The 21,322-nt window shown below is 42.4% G+C and overlaps 1 protein-coding gene and 1 long non-coding RNA gene across 2 annotated transcripts; one reads left to right on the top strand and one right to left on the bottom strand.

The window, feature by feature from the left end:
• Positions 1-1,760: 1,760 nt before the first annotated feature.
• On the bottom strand, positions 1,761-8,838 carry LOC119263586 (paraneoplastic antigen Ma3-like). Its single transcript, XM_037539134.1, has 2 exons — positions 8,777-8,838; positions 1,761-8,312 (listed from the first exon to the last, which is right to left on the bottom strand). Exons 1-2 carry the CDS (start codon positions 8,836-8,838, stop codon positions 7,448-7,450), a joined length of 927 nt encoding a protein of 308 aa, XP_037395031.1. The 3' UTR covers positions 1,761-7,447.
• A 5,611-nt stretch (positions 8,839-14,449) lies between these two features.
• LOC119263568 lies at positions 14,450-15,548 on the top strand. Its single transcript, XR_005130359.1, has 2 exons — positions 14,450-14,923; positions 15,012-15,548. It is a non-coding gene; the product is annotated as an uncharacterized LOC119263568 (long non-coding RNA).
• The last annotated feature ends 5,774 nt before the right edge of the window (positions 15,549-21,322 follow it).

Here is a 21,322-nt window from a genome sequence, read left to right as displayed (position 1 = left end):
GAACTAACCTAACTTTGTGTAAATAGACCACAATATAGAAATATGTACACATATGCAGTCGTGACTGGCATGTTTCTTTTTTTCTGAATTCATACAAACACTTTCATTTTACAGTAAATTAGTTTCAGTTAGTTTATGTTTATGAACAGACACCTAGAAATCAATATAGTAGGGGGGTTTTACATTCTTGTTAAAACTTTGTCTTTTCAAAGTTTGCATTTAGGGGTCATACTAATGTTGTGTGAAATGTTAATTGCTTGTTTTTAGTAATTTATTTTGATGTATGTTGATTGTCAATCAAACTGGCTTGATTTTTAATGTCTAGATCTTTAGAACATTCGGTGTCCTGTAGTCATAAAAGTTTGTTGTTCATCATTGTCATGATTCTTTTGGAACCTTTGAAGCCTCATATCTGCATGAACATCTGCTCTTCTGTGCCTTCATGCAACATATTATCATGCAAATAGATCACTTCAAATTGCTGTTTTTAAGTGGGTTTTTTTAACATTTTGCAGAAGTGTGAAGTGATGCATTCAAATACATGCAGCAGAGCTGAGTTCCTATCTGTCACATGACTTCCAGAAAAGGCTGTGATGGTATGCTTGCATGGTGCACTGGAGGTTTTTAATGTGGTAACCTGCCACTGAATGTCTTGTGTGTTTATGAACATAACTGAAGTTGCAGAGGACGAGCAAACAATAAAGCTGACTTTGCTTAATTAAATTTTTTGTTTTTGTTATATATCACTTTTTACAGTTAATGCAGCCCTTAGAAGGCAGATGTGGTTAAAACTATATAACACACTTTCAGTTCTGATGTACCTTTCTCACAGAGGTTCTCAATGTTTGACACTAGACATTGTTTACATTAGGCCAAGGGCAATGATGTACCATGTTGGCTTCCTCACTCACTTTCCATTGCTTATGTGCCTGATGAAACCCCATCTGTCATTCATATATGGACCCTACTACTGCATCACATGGCCACAACTCAATGCATTTAGGCAGGGAGAGGTGGTCAAGACAACTTGCTGAAGTGAAAGAAAGGTGGTTTAAGTCACTTTGAACGTGGCGTGGTTGTTGGTGCCAGACGGTCTGAGTATTTCAGAAACTGCTGATCTACTGGGATTTTCACGCGCAACCATCTCTAGTGTTTACAAAGAATGGTCAGAAAAAGAGAAAATATCCAGTGAGCAGCAGTTGTGTGGATGAAAATGCCTTGTTGATGTGAGAGGTCAGAGGAGAATGGGCAGACTGGTTCCAGATGATAGAAAGGCAACAGGAACTCAAATAACCAACCAAAATCTCTGAGGAACGTTTCTAACACCTTGTTGAAAGTATGCCACGAATAATTAAGGCAGTTCTGAAGGCAAAAGGGGTTCCAACCTTTTACTAGCAAGGTGTACCTAATAAGGTGGCAGGTGAGGGTATATCCCACAGTAAAACAAAATAAATAAAATGAAAAAGCAAATAAATGAACTATTCAGACCTAGACATTTATAAGGATTATGTCTTGATCTATTTAAACCCAGTGCGTTAACAGCGACAGTAATAAGCTAAAATATATGTAGCGCCCCTTTCCCTCTACGGTGAATACTTATGTATGTGTTTACGAGATAAGTACGGGGGCTTGGGTTCCAGTAGTAAATGTCAAATTTGTAAAACTCTTTAGTATTGACTGGATTATGTTGCTAGGTAACCAATAGTACTTAGTGAATTAAACAGACTGTAAACAAAGCAATATCACCTGTTTTAGCTTGATTCAAACTGTAATTCAGTTTATTGCTGCTTATTTTCTCTCTCTGGATTAATTCTTTGCAAGGTTATCAGTTTAAATACTTCTTGTCCCCTTTTTGGTTCTGTTTAACAACGTAGGACAAGTGGAGCAATTATGTAAACAATGTACAATTCACCATAAACACTTAACCATACTCCCAAGATGAACAAAATACACACCTTTACCTTTGTGCAGTAATAACTAAATGAAACAAATCATTTGTTTTCATATATCTAGCATGCAATGCATATGCCTATGCCGGCTAAAACCCAATGTACCCAATGAACCGGTTGCAGGCCTGTTTCGTGGCTCGGGTGCGTGGTGGCCTTAAAACAGTAAACACACTGGCCGTTTCACTCCGTAGAGCCAACAAAATGAAATAAAAATGTGATGTTTCGCGCTTTAAGTTATCTTGTTTCAGTAGTTCGGGAGGAAGGTTCGTTACTCACGACCCGGGGCTCCGACCCCGCTGGAGGATGCTTTGGCTGTCGAAGATTCTACCGGCCAGGACTAACGAACGGCTCCGACCCCCTCCTCTCAGTGTGTGACTGCTCTCCCGTTGCAGTGATAACAGTCCCTCATTAATGGCATAGGATACTGGATACGGACGAACGTCTGACTGTTTTAGTCAACTTCGATGCTAGTCAGACTACACAGTAACTGTACTGGAACTCACTAGCCTACAACTGGAAGCTGAGCTACTCACGGGCAAAACATACGGCAGTTCCGTGCTGCTTCAATGCCGTCTAGCCGACCGCGTTTGGCAGATAAAGTCACCCACTCACACAGGGCTATCACACCGACAACCTAGGGCAGGTAATGAACTTATTTTTCTCCAAAAACCTTGGAAAATGTCGTTTGTAGTGCCGTCGCTGCTCCACACACACGCTCTCCCGGTCTCTCTCTCGTTCATTCCCGTCTTTTTTTTTTCTTTCTCTCCCCCGCCCCCTCCCACCGAACCAATCACTAAAGGCTTGTACAGGTTACATATTGATCTGTCAAATCGCGTGAGGCACAGAGGGTTACTGACAGGCAAGGTAGACTTGGTTGCACTGTGCACATGGCAAACTAGTACCTTCCAATCTAACTAAGAAAACCGGAAATGTCAACTTTTATAAAACTATAAACCCAACTATTGTATAATTATTTATTTATCAAACTTATGTACCAGAACTTATTATTTAATTCCTTTTAAAGGGCTACACTCTCCCCCTTCTAATGGTCTTCATGTCCCTATGAAGCCTAGTTAAGAAGAAAGGGCATAATTTTTCATCTATCCAATCTTAATGATGATCCCCCTATGGACTATAGTTACAGGTTGATCTCTAGATTTCCCAACCTCATCATAAGTCAATCTAATGACAGGCTTAACTTGTCGTTTTTCCCGTTTTGGGTAATCACTTTCAGTCTGATTGATGGGATCTGGGATTTCTAGCCGTTCCCTTTCTAGAGTCTGAACTGGTGAGTTTTCACTTAACTCTCTCCCTTCCTGAGGTTCTTCTACTTCCAAAGTAATGTCTTGCTCACCCTCTTCTTGAATCAGAATCTCATTATGTTGCAACTCCGTCGTTGGGAGGTCTCTGTTCTCGCCAACAGGGAGTGGTTGTGTCGACAGTGTTTTTTTCTCTCCCCACAAACATTGAGTCTCCATCTCCTCCTCTGAGTCGGAAACCAAATCTCCAGTTCCAGACGTTGGTACTTCTGCAGATGCAAGACTTTGGTTCTCTGTCTGGTGCACCTTCTTGTGGCTTCGTGTCACTGGACTGGTTACTGGGACCAAGGTATCATCCCCTGGTAATCTAACCAGGCATCCAATGGGTAAAAGGTGATCACGATGTATAGTTCTCACTCTACCCATTCCACTTTCAGGTTTGATATGATATACTGGCAGGTCAGGAATCTTCCCTACTATGACATATGGTAATGAGCTCCATCTACTCTGTAGTTTGTGTTTTCCTTTGAGGCCCAAATTCTTCAGTAAGACTCTATCACCAGTGTCCAGCACTTGGGGTCGTAACAGCTTCTCATAGCCTCTCTTGTTCCGCAGATGCACTCGACTTGCTGCTTTGGTGGCCAGCTCATAGGCATTCTGTAAGTCTTGGCGCAGTTCCTCCACATAGCGGTGATGGCTGACTCCCTCCCTTTCCTCTGCTCCAAAGCAGACATCCACAGGAAGTCTGGCTTCCTCCCAAACATAAGAAAGTAAGGAGAGTAACCAGTTGAGTCATTTTTGGTGCTGTTGTATGCATGTACAAGTTGGCTTACATGCTGGCTCCATTGTCTTTTCTGGGTAGACCCCAACGTTCCTAACAGACAATAAAGTTCTATTAAATCTTTCAGGCTGTGGATCACCCTGGGGGTGGTAGGGTGTGGTCCTTGATTTGCGAATCCCCAAGACTCTCAGGAGTTCGTGGATTACAGCCTGCTCTCAAAATCGCGGCCCTGATCAGAATGGATGCGAGAGGGTAGTCCATAATGGACAAAGAACTTCTCGACTAGTGTTTTGGCCACAGTCACTGCTCTTTGATCCTTAGTTGGATAAGCCTGGGAATAGCGGCTAAAATGATCTGTGACTACAAGGATGTTGGAAAATCCCTTTGAATCTGGTTCAAGGCACAAGAAATCAATACACACTAGTTCCATTGGACCGCTAGTTACAATCTGGTGAAGTGGGGCTGCACGTATACAAGGACTCTTCCATGCAACACAACTCCCACAATTCTTTACATACAGCTCTATGGTCAGTGACATTCTAGGCCAGTAGAATCGGTTCCGGACCAGCTCAAGAGTTCTCTCTACCCCCAGGTGTCCCATGTCATCGTGAACTGACTTGATCACCTGCTCTCTGAACTTTTCCGGAAGAAGTATCTGATGAATTTCTCCATCAGAGTTCTTCTGGGTGACTCTGTACACCAACCCACCTTTCTCCATCAGCTTGCTGCTCTGCCTTTTCATCAGTGCCACATCTGGATGCAGTTTTGTTACATCTGTGGGCTATTCTCCAGAGTGCACAAATTTTCTAACTTCACTAATGACAATATCCTCTGATTGAGCGTTTCTCAGGTCTTCTACCGTCAGCTGTTGCAGCTGTCCCAATTCCAACTGAGCAGGGAAAGCATAAAGTGGGGGAATACCATCAGCTGGTACTCTTAGCTTGCTTGCCAAACATACAGCTCTCTCAGGTGAATTATCAGGTAAATCTTGCACGTTCGCACATTTACAAATGGCTCCGACTTCAGTCTGGGATATCTCTTTCCAAGCCTCAGTCTCACCCCTGGTCTCTTTCCTTGACAACAGATCGGCATCAATGTTGCTCCTTCCGGGAAGGTACTGTATTTCAAAATCATACGTGGCCAGGGCTGCTAACCACCGGTGACCAGTGGCATTGAGCTTTGCTGATGTAAGCACATAGGTAAGCGGGTTATTATCTGTTCTTACAGTGAACTTCACTCTGTACAGATAATCGTGGAACTTATCCACGACAGCCCACTTAAGAGCCAAAAACTCCAACTGGTGGATATGATAGTTCTTCTCTGCTGTGCTCAACCCACGACTCGCAAAAGCCACCGGCCTCAACCCTTCAGGGAGCTCCTGATTCAGAACAGCCCCAAGCCCACTCAGGCTTGCATCTACATGTAGCACGTAGGGCTTGTTTGGGTCTGCAAAAGCTAGGACGGGTGCATTTGTGAGGCGATTAACGATCTCGCGGAAAGCTATCGTACATTTGTCAGTCCACCTATCACCAAAGGGTTCTGACTCACAGAAATAGATCTGGGGTTTGAACTTCCCATCAGCCTGTTTGGGGGTTTTCACTTTGCGTTTGTTGGTAGGGGGTACCCCTTGGTTAAGTCAGTCAATGGTTTGACTATGGATGAGTAGCCTGCGACGAAACGGCGATAGTAGCCGCAGAAACCAAGAAATGACCTGAGAGACTTCAGATCGGTTGGCTGGGGCCATCGTGTGACTGCTTCAATCTTATCTGTGTCTGCAGCGATGCTGTCTGCTGATACTATGTGACCCACATATCTAACTTTGGGCTGACAAAATTGACACTTGTCTAGTGAAACTTTTAAGCCCACATCCTCCAGTCGGTCAAGTACCCGAAGGAGTCTCTCCTCATGCACCTTCAAAGTGGATCCAAACACAATCAAGTCATCCAAATAAACCAGTACATGCAGCAGATTCATATCACCTACTGCCTTCTCCATCAATCTTTGAAAGGTAGCCGGCGCTCCCATGACCCCCTGCGGCATCCTTTCAAACTGATAAAAACCCAAAGGGCAGATGAAGGCAGTCTTCTCTTTGTCTTGGTCAGACATCTCTATCTGGTAATAGCCGCTTCTCAAGTCCAGTACTGAAAACCAACGACTCCCAGCCAGACAGTCCAAGGCATCATCAATACGTGGAGTTGTATACTGGTCTGGTATGGTTTTACTGTTAAGTGTCCTGTAGTCTATGCCCATTCGAATGTGACCATTTTTCTTCCGTGCAATTACAATGGGTGACGCATATGGGCTTCTCGACTCTCGGATTAAGCCTGCGGCCAGAAGGTCCTGGAGATGTCTCCGTACATCTTCGATGTCTGCAGGTGCTATGCGTCGAGAGTGCTCACGGAATGGTCGTGGATCTGACAGACGGATATGATGTTCCACTCCTTTTGCCAGTCCAACCTCCCATTCATGCAGTGAAAATACTTGTCTTTTACTACATATTTTCTTTCTGAGCCTCTCCTTCCACTCACTTGGAATGGGAGAGTCACCAAAGTCAATTAGATTGGCGTCTATGTTTTCTGGGGCTTTGGTGCTTAAAGGTGGTGCTGCAACCTCTGTGAGTTGTACTTGTCCAATAGGTTTACCTTCTTGCAAAGTTATCTCTTTCATGCTTTCATTCTGCAATAGGACAGAAACTGTTGGCATCAATGGCAGACACTGGTACGACAACAGGCTGAAGCATTAATCCTTGAAGCAGTGGGACAGACTCATTTGCTTCTATTAGCACTGCGCACTTGAGCTCCAAACCACACAGATCCACTTGACACTGTACATAGCGACTCTGTAGAGGAGGAATAACCAGGCTGCCAGGGCCCATCCACCTCACCAGACCCACACTGTCCTCCGTAGCAACTCGTTCTCTCCCAGGAGAATCGGACTCATTGGCATCCAGCACACAGTTCACGCCAAGGACCTGAGCTAACTTGGTTTTTGATGTCTGCTTGCACAAATAAGCGAGTCTTTTAAACAGACTGGCATTAGTTCCCAATATAACTGGGGTCTGATCGGGGGTTTTGGGACCAGGACAAATCAGTGCCAGTACAGATAATGTCTCAGGGGAACCAGTAAGTTCTTTGGGGAACTGTACATCTACCACCACATAGCCCCTGTATGGGTAGCTAGAATCGCTAAGGCCCCAAATGGCGAACCCTGACACCTGCTGAATAGGAACATGAGACAAGTGCCGATTGTACCAGTCTTCAAAGATAATGGTCACTTGTGACCCGCTATCTAACAAAGCGGTGCAGAGCTGATCATTTATGTGCAGTGGGATGGTAGGTGTGGGGCCTATGAGTCCCTCCGGTACTGGAACAATGTTCAGAGTGTTCACAGCATGCCTACGTACAGAACAAGGATGCTTTTTACTGGCCTGATCACTTGATACAGATTTCCGATTATCTTTAGGTTTTCCTCAGGGAGGCAATCAGCTTCTGAATGACTTTCTTTTCATTTTCAGGTAGGGTGCACTTTGTGGCAATATGCCCATTCTCCCCACATCTGTAGCAAAAATAGTCATCTTCTTTGCTGCTCACCTGCTTTGCCTCAACAGCAGTGTGAGGTTTGGTCATGGCCACTCGGGCAGTAGTGTCTCTCACTGGCAAATGCTGGATCTTACGTTTTACACGGTTAACATTTTTCTGTAACGCCACGGCTTCTGAATAGCCTTTGTCATCCGAATGTAGTACAGGCAGCAAGAGTGATTGGGCATCCTCTGCTCTACTCCTAGGTTGCTCTGCTAGCCCAGCCATTTGTTCTTTCAAACTCTTCAGTTCGGCTTTCAGGCCTTGTATGGCAACATTGTCTGACTCTACATTCTCTAGGGCATTCACTTGACGCACACGAGGGTTTACCTTATGGCGAGACCTCTCATATTCCTCTTCTGCTCTGATCTCACTAAGCAAATCCAAAAATTTTGGGGGTCTTTCTCTCCTCTCCTTGAGACGCAACTGTAACAACATTAGGTCTGCACCAACAGCACCTCTGAGCACTTGTTCTACTCTCACCCTGTCCATGTCCTTGGCCATAATGCCACCTTTCTGGACTACACGGGCTAAAAATGGTTCCAATCTCCTAGCAAAGTCTGACAGTTTTTCCCCTGACTTTTGCTGTATTAACCGAAAGGAAAAATACAAATCTTCTCCAGACTCTGCAGATCCAAAAGCACAATTAAGGGCATCCAGATACTCTCCTGGTTTTGCTTCAGGGTCTGTGAATCTCAAAGCCCTCACAATTTCAAGACCAGGACCCTTTAGACTCTCAATGATCCTTCACTTCTTTTATTTTCCAGAGCAGTCGCTCTCCTCGATCAGTAACGTGGCTTGTTCCATCCAATGCTCAAATGGGTCCTCTCCCAGTGGAGTACGAATAACTCCAGAAAAGGTCCTAAGATGACGATAACTATGATTCTCAGGTGGGGCTTTTTGTGACTGGTTCATAAATTCTCCCATAGCACGGATTAAAGACTCCACTGTACCATCTTTAGGGCTAGGGGGCTGGCAGAAAAACTGTAAGTCCTTAACTGTTTTTCCCTCAGTTAACATGAAATTTTTCAGCTTTTCAGCAAACTCATCTGAAGTAGCCAGGGCTGGATTGGCTGTGACAATTTTCCAGGGTAAGGAACCATCAGGTGGCCTTACTTCAGATGGAACATTGGGTGAGTTTAATGCTTCCTTGCATTCACACAATGCCACCAGACTACTAGTCTCAACATCAAAGGTTCTTCCCCTCACCCTGACACGCCCCCAACAACGGACTGTCTGGAGTACTTCTTCAATTCTGCTAACATCGTCATCTTCACCCACCCCTACTACTAACATAGCATGGTGGACCCCCAGCTCTTCCCCCTTGCACCAGTTCTGAAGGTCTTTTTGGAATCTACAATACAGCTGCTGTTCCATTTTACAATTAACTGCAGTCTCTTTCTAATGAATTTATCTGGCCTAAGTATCTATCAAAGGGTTACGTTTTCCTAGCTACTCTTTATAATAATCCAAATTATCCCAGCGGTGCCTCCATTTTGTGTAGCGCCCCTTTCCCTCTACGGTGAATACTTATGTATGTGTTTACGAGATAAGTACGGGGGCTTGGGTTCCAGTAGTAAATGTCAAATTTGTAAAACTCTTTAGTATTGACTGGATTATGTTGCTAGGTAACCAATGGTACTTAGTGAATTAAATAGACTGTAAACAAAGCAATATCACCAGTTTTAGCTTGATTCAAACTGTAATTCAGTTTATTGCTGCTTATTTTCTCTCTCTGGATTAATTCTTTGCAAGGTTATCAGTTTAAATACTTCTTGTCCCCTTTTTGGTTCTGCGTAGGACAAGTGGAGCAATTATGTAAACAATGTACAATTCACCATAAACACTTAACCATACTCCCAAGATGAACAAAATACACACCTTTACCTTTGTGCAGTAATAACTAAATGAAACAAATCATTTGTTTTCATATATCTAGCATGCAATGCATATGCCTATGCCGGCTAAAACCCAATGTACCCAATGAACCGGTTGCAGGCCTGTTTCGTGGCTCGGGTGCGTGGTGGCCTTAAAACAGTAAACACACTGGCCGCTTCACTCCGTAGAGCCAACAAAATGAAATAAAAATGTGATGTTTCGCGTTTTAAGTTATCTTGGTTCAGTAGTTCGGGAGGAAGGTTCGTTACTCACGACCCGGGGCTCCGACCCCGCTGGAGAATGCTTTGGCTGTCGAAGGTTCTACCGGCCAGGACTAACGAACGGCTCCGACCCCCTCCTCTCAGTGTGTGACTGCTCTCCCGTTGCAGTGATAACAGTCCCTCATTAATGGCATAGGATACTGGATACGGACGAACGTCTGACTGTTTTAGTCAACTTCGATGCTAGTCAGACTACACAGTAACTGTACTGGAACTCACTAGCCTACAACTGGAAGCTGAGCTACTCACGGGCAAAACATACGGCAGTTCCGTGCTGCTTCAATGCCGTCTAGCCGACCGCGTTTGGCAGATAAAGTCACCCACTCACACAGGGCTATCACACCGACAACCTAGGGCAGGTAATGAACTTATTTTTCTCCAAAAACCTTGGAAAATGTCGTTTGTAGTGCCGTCGCTGCTCCATACACACGCTCTCCCGGTCTCTCTCTCTCTCGTTCGTTCCCGTCTTTTTTTTTTCTTTCTCTCCCCCGCCCCCTCCCACCGAACCAATCACTAAAGGCTCGTACAGGTTACATATTGATCTGTCAAATCGCGTGAGGCACAGAGGGTTACTGACAGGCAAGGTAGACTTGGTTGCACTGCGCACATGGCAAACTAGTACCTTCCAATCTAACTAAGAAAACCGGAAATGTCAACTTTTATAAAACTATAAACCCAACTATTGTATAATTATTTATTTATCAAACTTATGTACCAGAACTTATTATTTCATTCCTTTTAAAGGGCTACATATACAAATAGTCACATCTCCATCCCACAACTGCTCCAAAGTGCTCAGTGATGCTAGCTTATAAATCACTGGCTCCTCCCCCAGCCCCACATCTGTCAACACCTCCCCAGTCCCAGCCTCACTTTGCAAACTCATTTTGCCTATGGACCTATTAAACTGCTATTACGTCCAATCTCCTCCTGTTTATGGCACAAAATCAGCTGAGTGGCACTGGAGAGTAGAATTATAGTATAAGCACAAATGTTGTTCTAAAAAATACTCCAGTATGTTTCAACCAAATTTCTTCCTCTGTATCCACTACCAGAGATGGTCATTTCTCGGAACAGAACCTAAGACACACTTATAATATAAGCCAGTGGGAAGGTATTCTAACACCTGTCTATTGGTTACTATTATAAGTTCAATTTCTAGTAAAGTTTGTCTAAGCACAGGGAAATGTGTCAAAATGATTGTGGAATTGAACAGTACACCACCGATGCAGTAGAGGGAGATCAGGTTGAAGAAGACTGGAGCATCCTTTTGAAGTAAACTTTTCGATCATACACAGAAAAAGTCTTGTAAAGACCATAAAAGCAGGCCTGGTAGTTGATATTTTAAAATCAATACATACAGTCATGTGCAAAATTCATATGCATCCTAAGTCCTATGTCTAAGGACATGTTTTGTAGATTTTCTAAGTAAAAATAACACATCCTCTACAGAAAACTACATTAAGCATGGTAGATTTCTATTTATTATTTCTATTATTATGAGTTTAATATATTGGAAAATTAACATAAAATGTAAACTCTAGCATTACTTTTGCACAGGCCACATTTTATGTATTGTGTTCTCTTTAAAATCAACAAAACATGTCATTTGACCAGGTGGATGTAGTGATTGTGGAGTTCTGTGGACAAGACTGGAATAGGGTCCACTGGACCCAATTTTTAAATTAATGCTGAGATTCTAAGTGTGTCACCCCACACTGCGTGATTAAATTACTGAAAATAAGTACTACAGTAACAAATAACAGCTATAGCTACAACCCCATTTCCAAAAAAGTTGGGACGCTGTGCAGAATGTAAATAAAAATAGGATGCAATGATGTGCAAATCGTGTAAATCATATTATTAAAGGAAAATAGTACAAAGACAACAAATCAAATGTTGAAACTGAGAAATGTAATTGTTTTTTGAATTTGTTGAATTTGATGCCAACAACATGTTCCAAAAAAGTTGGGACAGGGGCCTGTTCACTGCTGTCTTTCATCACCTCTTCTTTAAACAGCACTCTGTAAGCGTTTGGGAACTGAGGAGACGCTGCTGTAGTTCTGAAAGTGAAACAAGAACAGAAAACAGGATTTCAGCTGCTCGTCGGTTCAGGGGCTCATTTATTATTTTTCATTTCATAATGCACCAAATGTTATCAGTGGTGACAGGTCTGGACTGTAGGCAGGTCAGTTTAGCACCCATACTCTTTTAATATGGAGCAATGCTGCTGTAAAACATGCAGAATGCGGTTTGACATTGTCTTGCTGAAATAATCAAGCCCTTCCCTGAAAAAGACATCATCTGGATGGCAGCATATGTTGCCAAAACATGTATATATAGTTCAGCATTAATGGTGCCTTCACAGATGTGTACATCAAACATGCCATGTCCACTAATGCCCCCCTAAACCATCATGAATACTGGCTTTTGAACTGTGCACTGATAACAAGCTGGGTGGTCTTTAGCCTGGAGGACACCGTGTCCATGATTTCCAAAAAGAAGTTCAAATGTTGATTCGTCAGACCACAGGACTTTTTTCCACCTCCCCTCAGTCCATTTTAAATGAGCCCAGGCCCAGAGAAGGTGGCAGCATTTCTGGATCCTGTTTATATCTGGTTTCTTCTTTGCATTTTAGAGTTTTAACTTGCATTTGTGGATGCAGTGATGAACTGTTTTCACAGACAGTGGTTTTCAGAAGTGTTTCTGAGCCCATGCAGTGAATTTCGTTACAGAATCATGTCTGTTTTTAACGGAGTGCTACCTGAGGGCCCAAAGATCATGGCCAGCAATACGGGTTTTTGGCCTCATCCCTTACATACAGAGATTTGTCCAGATTCTCTGAATCTTTTAATGATATTATGTACCGTAGACGATGAAAAGCAGAAGTTCTTTGCTATTTTATGTTGATAAATGTTCTTCTTGAATTGTTAGACTATTTGATGGTGCAGTCTTTCACAGAGTGGTGAACCCCTCCTCATCTTTACTTCTGAAAGACTCAACCTCTCTGAGATGCTTTTACACCCAATCATGTTACTAATCTGTTGCCAATCAACCACCAGGTGTTTTAAGCAGTACACCAGTACAGTTTTTACCAGCCTTTTGTTGCCCCTGTCCCAACTTTTTTGGAACATGTTTTGGGCATCAAATAATAATAACTGGAGGGGAATAGTGAAGGTAGTGGCACAACATTGGAGAAGTCTGAGCCTGGCTGAGGAGTGCATTACACAACTGTTTGTGCTGATGTTGCAAGATTGTGCTGATAGGATCCCATTAGCTTTTTATTCATTATGGTTATCAGCGCAAAGGATTACTAATCAGCCTACTCAGACGAGATGCCGCCAAATTGTCAGGATGCTGCTGACCACACCTCATATTTCTTACAGCCCAGAGCTGCTTTGGTGTCTCTCTGAAATGCGGAAAGGACTACACAGAATTATATACACAAAAGGAAACTTCATCTTAAGAACAGGAAGGTTTCGAAGTAGCCTGAGAGATTTTTCACAATAAGTTGGGAAACAGTCATTTAACACAATCAGCAAGCCAAACAGGCGGTCACACTACATAAATGTGGCATTGAAAACAGCTTAGTTTTAGTTGGAGTGTCAGGTTTTAACAATTTCAGTCACAGTGTAAAATATTACAACATTGATATTTTAAAACGTTTAGCAACATTTGAAGACAGAAATATAAGAGAATAGGGCTTAAATATCACTGATCAGACATATCTGAGAACTGTCTGGACATAGTTCTAATGTTCTATTATGCATGCATTGCTGTATTCAGTGGGTCCCATGTGGGCTGGTTATTCCAGCATTGGATGGCTTCTAACTCACTCTCTCTATTGCGTTAATGCTAGCTTCAGTGACAACAAAATGTTTGGTTTAACAATTAGTCTTCTGTAAATGCTCTTTTCTAGTTTGGTAATGTGCTCTTCTACACATTCACAGATCTTACACGTAGATATGAGAAAAGAGTAACAGTTCATTCTTTTGACCAAATGTTTTCCAGAGGTATACCAGGCATAGTTACAGTTGCTAGGCTCAGAAGGACCAACTGAGTAAATAAAGCTAAATAGCTAAACAATGACCCCAAAACTGAGCCCAAAACATGGAAAACCTGTTCTACCTCTGGATCAGATTTAAATGCAACAGTACAAGTGAAGTGGAGAGAAATGAATAAAAGGGGTTTTTCATATGCAGGTGGTGACCCTGCTCTCTGAAAATATACCCCAGCTTTCATACAGTGATATTTTAAGGAAGATGCAATTGTTCATTTTCTGCTGGATGGGTGTTATCAGTGGTGACAGATCTGGACTGTAGGCAGGTCAGTTTAGCACCCAGACTCTTTTAATATGGAGCAATGCTGCTGTAAAACATGCAGAATGCGGTTTGACATTGTCTTGCTGAAATAATCAAGCCCTTCCCTGAAAAAGACATCATCTGGATGGCAGCATATGTTGCCAAAACATGTATATATAGTTCAGCATTAATGGTGCCTTCACAGATGTGTACATCAAACATGCCATGTCCACTAATGCCCCCCTAAACCATCATGAATACTGGCTTTTGAACTGTGCACTGATAACAAGCTGGGTGGTCTTTAGCCTGGAGGACACCGTTATGTTATATGTTTTGCTTTTTTTTTTTTTTTTTTTTGCTGAACTAGTCCTTTAATGAATACACCAGATCAAGTTGTGCTATGGGAATGACAAACCTGAGCTGTACAGTTTTAAGCATAAGTGTGGTAAAAACACATGTTTAGTAGATTTTCTAAGAGAAAATAAGTTACTACATTCTTTGTACAGAACACACTAAATATGGCACTTTTTCTGCACATTGTAGGGCGTAATATCTATTTATTTGCTGCACTGAAATTTTGGAAAAATTTGTTTCCAGTAATCAGTTTTAATTCAATTCTAGTTTAAAGAGATAAGTTTTTAGGTGCTTCTTAAAAGTGAGCACTGAGCTTGACTGTCTAATAAGTGGTAGTATTGAATTTCACAAATTAGATGCTTAATAACTGAAAGAGGCCTCTAAGTTTTTTCTGTATTTTACAGAGGGTATTTGTAGAAGGCCACTATCTACAGATAAGTCTAATGTCAAATACTGTGATCTTACATATTTGACATATCATCCACCATTTAATGGAGGTCACATGACATGAGCCCTGTGAACTGAATCGACATAGAATTCAGGTCATTTTCAGTTCGTTCATCAAAGACTTTAGAATTTCTATACTCGTGCACATGCATTGCTTCTGACAGACCTCCTGCTTTATTCTAGGCAGGGCTGGGTTGCTCTTCCTGAAGGAGTGAAAGCAGAAGGAGACCGACTACACTTCCTGAAATCGACCCCTGACCTCAATGGCCTCTACATCTGTATAGCAGAGAATGAGCTTGGAACTGCAGCAGGTTCACTGTATCGATATAATAGACGCACATGACGAGCTTTGAAGAGGAGAGGCGGGAATGGGCTCTACCAGAAGATATTTCTCTACCTGAAGTGAAATTTGCACTTTCCTTCAAATTATAGTATTACAGTAAATGGTTTAGCATTTCTGTTTATTTAACCAAACTTTACACAATGGTAAAAAAATAAAACATGTTTTAACATTTGCACAGGCCAGAGTTTGTGTTTCTCAATATGCTAAATTCAGACAATAAATAGTAATTTTGCATAAAAATGTACAGATGTGTGTTCTTTTTTCAGACTAGTTTGACCATACAGGTTGATAGCAATGACATTTTGCCAAACAAGCGATATGCATAATGTGTTTGCCGCTGTGATTTGTAAACGTCTTGGAAGAATCATAGCAGAAAAGCCTGGAGCAAAAAGTATTTGTTAACAAGTTCTAAAAAACAAACACATATGCTGCTAACACTGTGCAGCATAACATCTACTAACAATTTCATACACATACACCTACAGATGGGTGACAAATAAAAGGAAAAACTGAATAAATGAGTAGCAAAAACTTAATGGGTGCCTCCAGATAGGTATACTGCATGATGCAACTAAGCAATTAACATTCTGCAATGCTCTCTAGCATGTATAAAATGCTAAACAGGCCCACATTGAGTTTGGATCAAGATGGCAATAGAATAGTAACTTCAGGTTCATTATAAGGGCATGGATGGCAAGAGCTTCAGTCACAAAGACTTATGAACTGATTAGTGTTTTAATAGTAAACTAGAAAAAGTCTGTGTGAAAAATATAAGTAAATAAGGTCTAAAGTGCGCATTTAATAAGTGTGATGTGACATGTAAATAAACAGGAGAGGAACTGTTCCTCAGGGGGCTGAGAATGTCAGTGCAGAGTGTGATAAGACTGTGTCCTCAAGAACATTCCGTCCAATTCAATTCAATTCAATTAAACTTTGTCATTATACAATACAGGGTAGTACAGTATAACGAAACACTATCGGGCTACTTTTCCAGTGCAGTAATAAAAGATGCATAGTAAACAGTGCAAAGACAAAAGACAGTAAAAGACAGACAAAATGTGCATAGTCAGTAGGTACAGGTGTCGAACGTAGACAAGATGTGCATAGGCAAGTGTTATAGGTGTATTGGACGAATAGACAGTTAGTGCATAGTCAGATATTCAAGTGTATCAGGTATATAGACAGAAGTGTGCTGGTGAATTACAGTAGAGTACAGTAAATGCAGAAGTACTATTTGTAAAGAGATGTAAACAGTGATCTGTATATAAAGTGTACAGTGCAGGTAGAGAGTAGCAGCATAATGTCCAGGTAACATCTTAAATAAACAGTAACAGTATAAATATACAAATATACTAGAAATAAGGTTTAGTCAGAGATGAAGTGCACAGCATACAGTCCTCTGAGCTAGTGGAGCTCAATGTGTAGAGTGCTGGGTGATCAGGCTGATCATTAACATACTGTAGTGTTGGTGTTAAGCACAGGTCGTTGCTGCCAGTGTGACCAGTTTGACAGCTCGGGGACAGAAACTGTTCTTAAATCTGGTGGTTCTGGCTTGGATGTTCCGGTACCTCTTTCCAGATGGCAGAGGATGGAACAAGGTGTCGCTGGGATGTGTGGGGTCCGAGGATATGTTGGTGGCTTTCCTCTCACATCGGTTGTCATATACACTGCTCAAAAAATAAAGGGAACACTTAAACAACACAATGTAACTCCAAGTCAATCACACTTCTGTGAAATCAACCTGTCCAGTTAGGAAGCAACATTGATTGTGAATCAATTTCACCTGCTTTTGTGCAAATGGAACAGACAACAGGTAGAAATGAGAGGCAATTAGCAAGACAACCCCTATAAAGGAGTGGTTCTGCAGGTGACGACTACAGACCATTTCTCTGTTCTCATCCTTTCTGGCTGATGTTTTGGTCACTTTTGCATTTTGTCAGTGCTCTCACCCCTAGAGGTAGCATGAGGCGGTGTCTACAACCCACAGAATTGCTCAGGTAGTGCAGCTCATCCAGGATGGCACATCAGTGCGAGCTGTGAAGGTTTGCTGTGTCTGTCAGCACAGTGTCCAGAGCATGGAGGAGATACCAGGAGACAGGACAGTACACCAGGAGACGTGGAGGAGGCCGTAGGAGAGCAACAACCCAGCAGCAGGACCGCTACCTCCTCCTTTGTGCAAGGAGGAACAGGACGAACAGTGCCAGAGCCCTGCCAAATAACCTCCAGCAGGCCACTAATATCCATGTTTCTGCTCAAACTGTCAGAAACAGACTCCATGAGGGTGGTATGAGGGCCTGACGTCCACAAGTGGGGCTTGTGCTTACAGCCCAACACTGTGCAGGGTGATTGGCATTTGCCAAAGAAAACCAAGATTGGCAGATTCGCCATTGGCGCCCTGTGCTCTTCACAGATGAGAGCAGGTTCACACTGAGCACATGTGACAGACATGACAGAGTCTGGAGACGCCGTGGAGAGCGATCTGCTGCCTGCAACATCCTCCAGCATGACCGGTTTGGCAGTGGGTCAGTAATGGTGTAGGGAGGCATTTCTTTGGAAGGCTGCACAGCCCTCCATGTGCTAGCCAGAGGTAGCCTGACTGCCATTAGGTAGGATGAGATCCTCCGACCCACTATGAGACCATATGCTGGTGCAGTGGGCCCTGGGTTCCTTCTGATGCATGACAATGCTTGGCCTAATGTGGCTGAACTGTGTCAGCAGTTCCTGCATGATGAAGGCATTGATGCTATGGACTGCACTGCCCGCTCCCCAGACCTGAATCCAGACTGTCCAGGAGTTGACTGATGCTTTAATCCAGGTCTGGGAGGAAATCCCTCTGGAGAACATCTGTCACCCCATCAGGAGCATGCCCAGGCTTTGTAGGGAGGTCATACAGGCACGTGGAGGCCACACACAATACTGAGCCTCATTTTAACTTCACTGAAGTTGGGTCAGTCTGTAATTTGATTTTGTACTTTTATTTTGAGTATGATTCCAAATCCAGACCTCCATGGGATAATAATTTTGATTTACATTGATCATTATGTTCTCGACGCATTCCACTATGTAATGAATAAAGATTTTCAACTGGAATATTTCATTCATTCAGATCTAGGATGTGTTATTTTAGTGTGCCCTTTACTTTTTTGAGCAGTGTATGTCTGACAGCCACGGTGATGTGTTGAGCAGTTTTGACCCTCCTCTGCAGGACCTTGCGTTCAGCAGCAGTGGTGCTGCCGTACCAGATGGTGATGCAGCTGGTCAAGATGCTCTCCACTGTGGCTCTGTAGAAATTGCAGAGGAGCTGTTGTGGCAGGTTGACTTTTTTAACCTTCTGAGGAAGTGAAGGCGTTGTTGGCTTTTCCTGATGATGTGGGATGTGTTGAGTGACCAGAGTGGTCATACCGACCCAGTGCAAGCACATGGTTCAACGTCATTGCAGCAGTCTAAAAATTTGGGTGCACATACGTCGACCTAAATGATGGAACTAACCTAACTTTGTGTAAATAGACCACAATATAGAAATATGTACACATATGCAGTCGTGACTGGCATGTTTCTTTTTTTCTGAATTCATACAAACACTTTCATTTTACAGTAAATTAGTTTCAGTTAGTTTATGTTTATGAACAGACACCTAGAAATCAATATAGTAGGGGGGTTTTACATTCTTGTTAAAACTTTGTCTTTTCAAAGTTTGCATTTAGGAGTCATACTAATGTTGTGTGAAATGTTAATTGCTTGTTTTTAGTAATTTATTTTGATGTATGTTGATTGTCAATCAAACTGGCTTGATTTTTAATGTCTAGATCTTTAGAACATTCGGTGTCCTGTAGTCATAAAAGTTTGTTGTTCATCATTGTCATGATTCTTTTGGAACCTTTGAAGCCTCATATCTGCATGAACATCTGCTCTTCTGTGCCTTCATGCAACATATTATCATGCAAATAGATCACTTCAAATTGCTGTTTTTAAGTGGGTTTTTTTAACATTTTGCAGAAGTGTGAAGTGATGCATTCAAATACATGCAGCAGAGCTGAGTTCCTATCTGTCACATGACTTCCAGAAAAGGCTGTGATGGTATGCTTGCATGGTGCACTGGAGGTTTTTAATGTGGTAACCTGCCACTGAATGTCTTGTGTGTTTATGAACATAACTGAAGTTGCAGAGGACGAGCAAACAATAAGCTGACTTTGCTTAATTAAATTTTTTGTTTTTGTTAATATCACTTTTTACAGTTAATGCAGCCCTTAGAAGGCAGATGTGGTTAAAACTATATAACACACTTTCAGTTCTGATGTACCTTTCTCACAGAGGTTCTCAATGTTTGACACTAGACATTGTTTACATTAGGCCAAGGGCAATGATGTACCATGTTGGCTTCCTCACTCACTTTCCATTGCTTATGTGCCTGATGAAACCCCATCTGTCATTCATATATGGACCCTACTACTGCATCACATGGCCACAACTCAATGCATTTAGGCAGGGAGAGGTGGTCAAGACAACTTGCTGAAGTGAAAGAAAGGTGGTTTAAGTCACTTTGAACGTGGCGTGGTTGTTGGTGCCAGACGGGCTGGTCTGAGTATTTCAGAAACTGCTGATCTACTGGGATTTTCACGCGCAACCATCTCTAGTGTTTACAAAGAATGGTCAGAAAAAGAGAAAATATCCAGTGAGCAGCAGTTGTGTGGATGAAAATGCCTTGTTGATGTGAGAGGTCAGAGGAGAATGGGCAGACTGGTTCCAGATGATAGAAAGGCAACAGGAACTCAAATAACCAACCAAAATCTCTGAGGAACGTTTCTAACACCTTGTTGAAAGTATGCCACGAATAATTAAGGCAGTTCTGAAGGCAAAAGGGGTTCCAACCTTTTACTAGCAAGGTGTACCTAATAAGGTGGCAGGTGAGGGTATATCCCACAGTAAAACAAAATAAATAAAATGAAAAAGCAAATAAATGAACTATTCAGACCTAGACATTTATAAGGATTATGTCTTGATCTATTTAAACCAGTGCGTTAACAGCGACAGTAATAAGCTAAAATACATGTAGCGCCCCTTTCCCTCTACGGTGAATACTTATGTATGTGTTTACGAGATAAGTACGGGGGCTTGGGTTCCAGTAGTAAATGTCAAATTTGTAAAACTCTTTAGTATTGACTGGATTATGTTGCTAGGTAACCAATAGTACTTAGTGAATTAAACAGACTGTAAACAAAGCAATATCACCTGTTTTAGCTTGATTCAAACTGTAATTCAGTTTATTGCTGCTTATTTTCTCTCTCTGGATTAATTCTTTGCAAGGTTATCAGTTTAAATACTTCTTGTCCCCTTTTTGGTTCTGTTTAACAACGTAGGACAAGTGGAGCAATTATGTAAACAATGTACAATTCACCATAAACACTTAACCATACTCCCAAGATGAACAAAATACACACCTTTACCTTTGTGCAGTAATAACTAAATGAAACAAATCATTTGTTTTCATATATCTAGCATGCAATGCATATGCCTATGCCGGCTAAAACCCAATGTACCCAATGAACCGGTTGCAGGCCTGTTTCGTGGCTCGGGTGCGTGGTGGCCTTAAAACAGTAAACACACTGGCCATTTCACTCCGTAGAGCCAACAAAATGAAATAAAAATGTGATGTTTCGCGCTTTAAGTTATCTTGGTTCAGTAGTTCGGGAGGAAGGTTCGTTACTCACGACCCGGGGCTCCGACCCCGCTGGAGGATGCTTTGGCTGTCGAAGATTCTACCGGCCAGGACTAACGAACGGCTCCGACCCCCTCCTCTCAGTGTGTGACTGCTCTCCCGTTGCAGTGATAACAGTCCCTCATTAATGGCATAGGATACTGGATATGGACGAACGTCTGACTGTTTTAGTCAACTTCGATGCTAGTCAGACTACACAGTAACTGTACTGGAACTCACTAGCCTACAACTGGAAGCTGAGCTACTCACGGGCAAAACATACGGCAGTTCCGTGCTGCTTCAATGCCGTCTAGCCGACCGCGTTTGGCAGATAAAGTCACCCACTCACACAGGGCTATCACACCGACAACCTAGGGCAGGTAATGAACTTATTTTTCTCCAAAACCTTGGAAAATGTCGTTTGTAGTGCCGTCGCTGCTCCACACACACGCTCTC

This window comes from Pygocentrus nattereri, chromosome 6 (assembly GCF_015220715.1).
Source record: "Pygocentrus nattereri isolate fPygNat1 chromosome 6, fPygNat1.pri, whole genome shotgun sequence".
NCBI classification, from domain to species: domain Eukaryota; kingdom Metazoa; phylum Chordata; class Actinopteri; order Characiformes; family Serrasalmidae; genus Pygocentrus; species Pygocentrus nattereri.
This window is presented reverse-complemented; position numbering and strand designations above follow the sequence as displayed.